Source organism: Toxotes jaculatrix, chromosome 2 (assembly GCF_017976425.1).
Source record: "Toxotes jaculatrix isolate fToxJac2 chromosome 2, fToxJac2.pri, whole genome shotgun sequence".
In the NCBI taxonomy this organism is placed as follows: Eukaryota; Metazoa; Chordata; class Actinopteri; family Toxotidae; genus Toxotes; species Toxotes jaculatrix.
Window position 1 is genome coordinate 23,193,407 of NC_054395.1, and position 9,748 is coordinate 23,203,154.

At 40.1% G+C, this 9,748-nt stretch overlaps 1 protein-coding gene across 1 annotated transcript; it reads left to right on the forward strand.

The window, feature by feature from the left end:
* Positions 1-570: 570 nt before the first annotated feature.
* On the forward strand, positions 571-9,423 carry zgc:113278 (uncharacterized protein LOC541528 homolog). Its single transcript, XM_041058322.1, has 11 exons — positions 571-951; positions 1,890-1,950; positions 2,090-2,208; positions 3,301-3,417; positions 3,502-3,560; positions 4,344-4,428; positions 5,713-5,783; positions 6,292-6,396; positions 6,497-6,640; positions 6,799-6,959; positions 7,093-9,423. The coding sequence occupies exons 1-11, from the start codon at positions 832-834 to the stop codon at positions 7,164-7,166; spliced, it is 1,116 nt and encodes a 371-aa protein (XP_040914256.1). The 5' UTR covers positions 571-831; the 3' UTR covers positions 7,167-9,423.
* Positions 9,424-9,748: the final 325 nt, after the last annotated feature.

Genomic DNA, 9,748 nt, shown 5'->3' on the forward strand with positions numbered 1-9,748 from the left:
GTTATTTGCACTACCAAAGTACAATATCAACTAAGGTGACTAAGGTGACTGCATGATTTTCTGGCCCTGTCTTGTGGAGAGCCCCTCTAGTTTTAAGACATTTATAATGATGCACTTCATCATTTCAGATGATGTTGTGATAAAATACTACTTATCCCCAAACAATGATGAGTGACTCAGACTATATAAATGGTGAGTTTAGAGCAGACGTGTCCAAACTGTTCCACAAAGGGCCGGTGTGGCTGCAGGTTTTTGTTCCAACCAAGCAGCAGCAGCACACCAGACTTGACTCATTTAATCAACTGATCTTCTTCAGACAGTTGATTGGTCACACTGTGTGCTCTTCATTGGTTGGAACAAAAACCTGCAGCCACACCGGCCCTTTGTGGAACAGTTTGGACACCACTGGTTTAGAGTATCCACTTAGCTTCTTTCTCCTGCTGGCAAATTGAACTTGAACGCTTGGTTCTTACGTGGAGTACGTGAAGGCACCACGGTCCTGGGTTCTCCTTCTACGTCAACGGCTCTGGGCGGTTCATGATAGGGGTTTTGAAGTGGGAGGGCCCGTCATCTGACTTAACCAGGCAGGGGGAAAAAGTGGGTGTTGTGCTGTGGTGTTTGGTTCTGTGCGATGTATCTTCATGACTGTTTTTAAGCACATGAGCAGCGGTTCACTGTGCTTAGGGACTGCAGTGGAGCGACCGGCCCAGAGCAGCGTTAACATCCATCGGTTGAGCCGTGCAGCGGGGGAAAGCTAGCTCCCAACCCACCAAGAACGACTCAGTAACGGCAGCCCCGAATCCGGAGAAGGCAGAGCAGTGTCGGAGAGCCATGGGTTTCCGTAAGAAGAACAAGAGCCCGCCGGTGCTGAGCCACGAGTTTGTGATCCAGAATCACGCCGATATGGTTTCGTGTTTGGCCATGATTATCCTCCTCGGCCTGATGTTCGAGGTACTGTGTGAGCTGTAGTTAGCCGACTGATGTTAGCTGCTGCTAGCTATCGTTAGCTGACATGACAGCAGCACTCCAGGGGCAGGGCGCTAGCGAGTCTTTCTCCTTACCTTCTCATGTGTCTCACTGATTGCCAAAGGAGATGGTGAGGAGGCCCACTGGCACAGCTCACAGGTCATTTTACCAGTCGGCCAATCCTTTGCCTCTGTAGCAAATCAATACATGTATCTGGCCTTTAGCAACAAGATGATCAGGCTAAACGTCTGTCTGCATGCTACACATTTTATCCCTTTGGCTCGACAGGGCAACTATAGTTGATTAGTACCTAGCCACGTTTGAATGAAACAAGATAGCTCTCCTCCCACTAACCTGTCCGCACCTAAACACAGCCACTACTCTAAAATAAAATCTGAACCAACCTTTATCTGTGAGGACAGAGTCGGGTTATAGTTTGGTACTAAAATGTCAATGTCTGTACTCAAGGGGAAAGTGATGATCATGATACACACTAATCCTGAAACCATTATAGTTATTGTAGCAACGGTAGTGAACTAAAAATATATTTCATTTTGCTAGAGACCCCTGGGAGCATCTCCAGGTAGAATGTGGAGGTTCCCAGACCCCAGTTTTGGGAATTCAGTGTCTTGCAGTGACACAGCAGTCCACACTCATCACACCTGTACATGAAATGATGACCACATTCTTCACGATTGTTTGGCAATGTGATACTACAGGATTAAATATGGATTCTGTCATTAACACATCCTGTTTCTGTATGCCTGTCAAAAAAGATACCTTGAGGTTTACTAACAATGGGCATTCCAAGAGGATTAGACACATATTCATTGCAGTGCTAGTTTATTAACACAGAGCCTCCAGCTTCCTTTGTATGAAATCTGTCAGAATCAGTTGATCCTATTTCTTTCTTTGCATTCCAGGTCACAGCAAAGTTTGCCATCATGTTCATCACAGTACAGTACAACGTAACACAAGTCCTTGGTGAGTCAAACGTTATAGGTCTAGTAATCATTTCAGATTTTTATTCCGAAATAAAAGCCCTTCTTTGATTATGTATTATGCCTCTTTAACCGTTGTTTAGGTTTTAAGGTTTTAATTTTGTGTTTCTGTTTCTTTGCAGATGAGAAGACTGAGCCGATGAACCTTTACCAGTATGGCCCCAAAGATGTGGCCACTGTGTTTTTCTATCTGCTCATTGCGGTCATCCTCCATGCCTTGATACAAGAGTATATTCTGGACGTGAGTATCTAAGATCAGCAACCATTTTTCCCTTGGTAACTCTGGCTTATTTTTTATATTTTCATTTAAATGTACAAGCATGGTGTAAGTGAAACTCCTCTATCTCTAACTTATAAGTTTGCACACAAGTTTCTTTTTATAAGAATTAAATCATAATAGCTGACTCAACCCGTGTACTCTCTACAGCAGTCTTTGTATACTCTTTGAATTTCTTGAAAGGATCAAAAGTATCATAGGCTTCATTGTCAAACGTGACAACTGTGTTCTTGTCTGACTGTTCTTTTTGGAGATCTGTTTGTAAGTGATCTCATCCTTCCACCTTCATGTGCACTAAAACATAATAACTGAAACAGCGCTCATGTTCCCCCTGACATCTTTTGGCTTTGATAGCAATTCTCAGACAGATATCGTTAAGAGAAAAAAAAAAATGATTCTATTTCTTTCTTCCAAAAATAAAAATCTTTTTTGGACCACATTCAGTAATGGACAAGGATTTAAAAAAAAAAAAAAAAAAAAACATCTGTCTGTCTTAAAGGACAGGTTCACATTTTTTCATGTCTGTCTTAAAACAATCATCCGTTGCTCAGATGAAATACTGCTGTAATCATTTTTCCTGTTCATACCAGCCGCTAAGAGATCCCCTCCCCAATGCACTTACAGTTTAAGAGATGGGGCCCAAAATCAGTCAGTGAGAAACAGTCCTTGTTTCTGTGGAGAAGTACATTCAATTTGCGGAATGGATCCAACCACCAACCCTGTTCTACATCCCCAGCCGCCCAGACAGAATATAGACTTGAAAAAATGTGAACTTATCCTTTAAGGTCAAAGGAGGGCAATTACAATATTTGTGAGAGAAGGAAAAATTAGGGAATGGGTGTTCTTTTATTCTTACACAATTTGTGTTATAACTGTTATGTTAAAGGTTGTTTTATGTAGTTCACTTAAATCATTTAGTTGAAAAATGAAAAACTGAAAAAAGTGACATTTCGTTTTAATTTTTATAAAAACCAAATGTCCCCCACATTAACATGTGATGATACAGTATTAATATGTTCATCTTGAATAATTTTTATTTATTTTTTTTAATTTCAGAAAATGAACAGGAGGCTGCACCTGTCAAAGACCAAACACAGCAAGTTCAATGAGTCTGGACAGCTTGCAGCGTTCTACCTGTTCTCCTTTATCTGGGGCTGCAGCATCCTAACAGCGGTATGAGGGTCAGGAATCATAGAAATACACTGTCTCAGCCTGTGTTACACTTTATCTCATGCAGCCTCTCTGATTCTCTGACAGGAGGACTTTGCCACGAATCCTACTTTCTTATGGGAGGGTTACCCACACACTCACATGGCGTAAGTAAAGATTTATGGACTCCTACTTATCGTGATATCATATTTTATAACTGTGATTAATCCCGGAAAAAATCCAAACTCTTCATGTATTCTGAGGAGCTTCAGTAGTTTCAGCTCTTCTTCTATAATGAATGATGCAGCAGAATTTTTTTCACTTGTTTTGAATTTTTGGGATTTATCTTATTATCTTCCATCAAAATTTAATGTCAGCGATCTGTGAGGCATCGTGTCAAGCTGCACAGAAGATGTTTTGGATTCTGGGTCAGGCTGTGTCTCCTTCCGATTTTCTCTCTGGTTTGATTTGTCTTGCATGTCACTGTATTTATGCCTCTACGGCTGCGACAGCCATGACCGGAGGCAATATCTTTTCGGGTTGTCCATCCCATTCTCGTGAATGAATTTCTTCAAAAATTGGCACAAATGTTCACTTCCAAAGGTCAAAGGTCACTGTGAGCTTTGGACATAATACATTTTATTAAATTTCTTCAAAGTCTTCACTGCATATATTATATATATTATACTCTGGACAGACATGGATGTAGACTGCAATTTGACTGGTTGGCAGAAGCACACACCGCAAGTCAGTAATTCAAGTTTAAATAATGTTGTGCATGTCAACTTTATTTTGAAAAGTTACAGGACAGTACAGCATGTACAACACAGTCTACTGTAAATTATGTATTGTATATATTTTACTGTATATTATTCACTTTAAGTGCTATAACTTGCGCCAGTGCTGAAACATACAGGTTCTTACCTCTGCACAACCTGTCCTTTGTCTAGTTTTCAGGTCAAGTTCTTCTACATTTGCCAAATTGCCTATTGGCTCCATGCACTTCCTGAGCTGTACTTTCAAAAAGTGCGGAAGGTAAGAATCAATTAAAAAGATACACTTGAAACATGTTTCAGATTTTTGCATATTGCCCTGGGTCAGCAGAGCAGCAGCGTATTTTATGTAAATGAGTGGCATTGCAGATATGAGTTGGTGAAAGAAAAAGCTGTCAGCTGCAATGTGGGGACACAAGATCCATATAACCTCTTAACAGATGAAGTGGTGAAGAACTTGAGTCCCCTGTTCTCTCTATTTGTCAGCAGTAATAAATCTGATTATTATATTTCTTCTTGTATAAGTTTTGTTTAGTCTGTTATTTTATGGTGAGTGCAGTGGTGTTTAGATCTCAGTCAGTTAATGACCCTCTAACCAGTTCTAATCCCTGCTGGTGTTGTCTACAAGAGGAAACAGCTGAGGGCTGCTGAGGTGTATAGTAAAGAGGTCAGAGGCTTTACTTTAAACAATCAAACATCTTTTGCAGTACTTAAAGACAAGTAAGAAGGACTTGAGGTCTTTTGTACTTTGATAAAATTCTTGTGGAATTAGCAGGAAACCAAAGAAGCCATTATTTATTATTGTTCCTTCTTCAACTCTACTGAAAAAGCATCTTGCAGGTGTGTGGTATTGACTACGTGCATACACGTAATCTAATCAAAATCACTTTCACTTTTGTTTTTGTATAGCCGCAAAGGACCCGCTACATGCGAGTGCACTGTACATTCGGTTCTGCTCAGTTATTGTTCCACACATCACCTATTGTGCAGAGGTTTGGGGAAATACTTGTAAAAATCCTACTAGCCATATTTTCATTCTGTGGAAGAGAGCCGTAAGAATCAACAGATCATCAAATCAACAGATTCTCTTATCGAGAAGCCTCAGACCGCAGGTTTCTTAAATACAGATACTGAAATTTGATGGCATTGTAGACTATAAGAGATTATCTGAAGCTTATAATAAATTACAAAAAAGAATGTACACAACATATTTCAGATGAGAGAGTTGTTCTTATATGGTGTTTTGTGTTAAATGGACATTAAATTGTCCAGTGAAATATTGCTAATACTTACATATTGTACTTGTGTATTTACTGATACTGAGTGAATTATCCTGGTGAAAGAAGGTTGATACTCTTGAAGCATGTTTTACTATACAGTAAATAGAATCACTAAAACCTTTACTTAAATACTTAATGTCCAAAATTTTAAATGCTGTAATCCTACATAATAATGCCTTGTCATCCAAACTGTTTGTTGCTGCCATAGAGCATCTGGTCTTACTAACACCGACTCCCTTCTCTGTTTTTATTTTCTCTTTCTACAGGAGGACATCCCCCGCCAGCTCTATTACATTTGCCTTTATGTTGTCCACATCACTGGTGCCTACGTCTTAAAGTAAGCGAAATAATACGTTTTTCTGAATATATCCTAGAGTAAAGACTATTCAGGAGCATATTCTAAAGAAATCTCTCATAAAGACCTCATATTTTTCCTGGTAATGTTTCAAATGAGCAAGGAAGCGTATGAAAGCAAATTCAGTACACCACTATTTCTTTGATTGATGGAGGAGTGACTCAATTATCAACTTTTTGACTTTCTTTTATTGTCCTTAAACAGCCCCACAGAAATCATCTTTAAACTATAAACCAGGTCAACTGACTTTTCCCCCCACATAGGGAATTGATACTAAAATTGAAGGCATTGTATTGTATTTTGACCTGTAAGTCCTAGCTCTTCCCTTTGGTCATCTCCTTCCTCCTTTAATCTAAAAAAATGTAATTTCAGAAACAGATATGAAAATGCTATATCTCGTGGTCCACATGCATGTCCTCTGAGAAGAGAATATATATATGTCAGTAGTTCTCATAATTCTGTTCTGCCTCCTTGTGTCCTCACTGTTCAGCCTCCACCGACTGGGCCTGGTGCTGCTGGTCCCTCACTACCTGGTGGAGCTCCTGTTCCACGCTTCACGCCTCTTCTACTTCAGTGATGAGAACAAGCAGAAAGGGTATTACTTTTAGTATTTGGAGGGGCAGACGCAGCTTGTTGGTCTGACCAACCTAATGCTACGTCTTTCTTTCTTTCTTTTTTTTTTTTGACTTCTACAGCTTCACTCTGTGGGCGCTGCTTTTTGTCATCGCCCGCCTCCTCACCCTCACACTCTCAGTTCTGACGTTTGGTTTTGGGCTACCCCGCACAGAAAACCAGGGCTTTTCCCTAGCAGAAGGCAACTTCAATGTGCTCACCATAAGGCAAGTCCAGATGGCAACTCACTGAACTCTCATACCTAGCTAATTTACCAATTCTGTTATACTTGAAGAGAACAAAAAGAAAAGCCAAAGTTTTGTTTTCCTGTTCACAAGTTGAATCACTTTAACTTCTTAAAATGTTTCCTCCCCACTGTCCCCAGGATGACTTGTCTGGCTGCTATCTGCCTGACGCAGGCCTGGATGATGTGGAAATTCATTAACTTCCAGTTGAAAAAGTGGAGGGAGCACAGCCAGAACCAGGCCTCAAAGAAGAAGACGGTCAGCCCAAAGAGCAAGCCTCACAAAAGGGAACCTACAAGGGGTGAGTATTCAAGCGCCTCCACATCTGGTCAGTCACCCAAACAGACACGATGTGATTCTGTGTTTCTGTTTGTATTTCAAACAGTTTGTGTGTAAGATTAATCAGGGATGTTTCTATTCACTTGTCATGTCAGGAGGTGCTGCCAATGGGGTTGTGAAGTCCGAGGATAAGACATCACCACGGGCAAGAAAAGCCAAAGCTTCATAGAGGTGGAAGAATTGGAAGGAAAACTGAGTGAGGGAGTTCTGACAATGTGACATTATGTCTTCACACAACTTCAAATTTTGTCTATTGCTCTCCAAAACAAATGTTTAAGCGCACTAAGAAACCTTACATAACTGTCCCTTTGGGGTTGAAACTCCCCTTTTGAAAAAAGTTCAGTGTTAATGTCTGCTGGAAATGTTTATTAGTAATTTGGGTTCTGTGCAGATGGGACGTTGGCAGGGCAGAGCTGGTTTTTATGCTTTAACAGGATAGATTTAGCTCTTCAAAGTGTCCTTTTGTGTAAAACTATGATCACTCGTCGGGTATTTTAAACTGAGTTGCTCTTCACTAATTTGACATCGAATCGGTTAATATCACATTACCTTAAAAAGCGAGTTTTGACTTCAGGGCAACCTAGTAGAAAGTGTTACTGTACAGATTAACTGTACCGGGTGTCATTTTAAGTTTGGGCCTTATTCAGTTAAACATACTAAACAGGCCACTGGTTCATGTCCCAAAATAAAGCCTTTCTTACAGCACTTTGTTATTCTGCTGTTGTCAGGAAAAGATCCTAAATTAATCACTCCAGAGGAAGACTTGTGCTATTTAGGTATTTGATATAGCTGCAGCCAGAAAACTCAAGCTTGTACTTAACTCTGTGATTATTTACTGCCATTATTTTACAGCCTCTGCCTTTGAAATCCAACATGCTACAGGATTGAGGCACTTTTATAATTTTGTTCGCTTTTATCACCAGCCTGGTAACCAGCCTGTTCCAGGGGTTCAACCAGGTTAGGTGACTTAACAAGAGGAAGCTGTACTGTAACCTGTGATGCTGTACTGTATGCATACAGTTAAATCTTTATAACAGCATGATTGGAAACTTGAGCAAGAAACTGTGTTTGAGGCTGCACTTCAGTCTTTTATATGGTAATGTCAATGCATGATGGTTTAAGGCAAAAGACTTTATGGCTAGTTCTTACCTGTGCTGTTGAGTTTGCATCTCTCTCCACACACACATACATACATACACAAACACACAAGCATTCAGTGGCCTTTTTACAACTGCTGCAAGAGGTTTGAGTTATTTATTTTTGTCATATACTACAGATAGTTATTATTTTATATGCTTTGAAAAGCTATAACCAGCAAACACAGCGGTACATAGCAACTGCGTTTAGTTAATCCAAACAATACAATCTTTCTTCAAGTGTCCTTATAACGTCAGTGGTTTGTATCACTCGTTCTGCTTGTGTTGCGTTCTGTTTGCCTTCTCCGTTTTTTTATCCTTGGGTATCAGGGGACAAGCTATTCACCACTTACACTATGAGTTATGTCCCATATCGCAATGGGAGGTGTGTTTGTGAGGGATTGTGTTTGTATGCCTGCGCACTAACTCGTGCGTGTGTGTGTGTGTGTGTGTGTACGTATGTAAAGTATTGTTTCGCCTACTATGTATGTTTGTGAATTAACTGGGCCTGAATGATGATGACAACAATGTTTATTGCTTGTCTCAGAAAAAAAAAAAAAATTGCCTGTGTGCAGAGCATGAAATGTGACAATCTGTTCATTGACTCCTGCCCTGTTGGTTGAATTTCACAATCATATCCTGTCCTTTAGTTCACTTTTGTTGGACCCGTCTCAGTTCTCAACACTCTTGTATGTGTAAAACACTGAGTTGTGGATAGGTGTACGTTCTATAGGATATTGGTTACTAAATGCTTCTGTGTTCCGTCTCTGCCCCTCAGATGCCCTATCCTGTGTGAGAGAGATTTTGTGATTTCTGTTTGCCAAATGTGGCATGTTTTGTCTCTCCTGCTTCGCCTTTCCAATGATCCTGACATTGCTATGGAGCACACATTATTCTATTGTTGACCATACCCTTCCCTGTCATAGACCAAGTTCTGCTCCACTACTAAACCACTGTGCATATGAATCTCTGTGCAGAAAAAAAATGTACTACCTGTCTGCAGACAGTTGGAGTTCTGACTCTTGGTCTAGAGCAGGGAGGAGATGAAGATGCCATTTATTTTTGCTCCCTTTAGTGGTCCTTACTGGGACTTTGGTGGTCTTTAAAGCCCTACGTCTGTGTATGGCAGTGTCGTGGGAGGGAAGGAGGAACACAGGACTTATGTACCAGCCTGTTATTAAACTGTCTCAGATGTAAAAGAGAAAAAAAAACTGACTTAACCCAACACTGTACTAAAATATGTGTCAGATTTTTAAGCTATTTTTATAGAGGGGAAACTGTTAAAATTCACTGTTGTTCAGTACACACGTGTGAATATTTGTTTTGCATCCATATTGATATGAATTTTTTTATATATATAAGAATGAAGCTTGCTGAACTGTTAGCGTGGGTATACATTGTGGTATGAGTGTAAAACTTTACTTAGCCTAATGGTTTATTTAACTTCATGGCCTTATTAGAGCAAAGTGAACTCAGTTGTATAACAGTACTCAGTTAACACTATGCTGCAGGTGTACACTGCAGCTACATGTTTCATGATAGTGAAAAGCACTGTCATAATGACACTAGTCATCCACACATCAGTTTAAAAATATGATCAGAGGAGCAAGTGGTC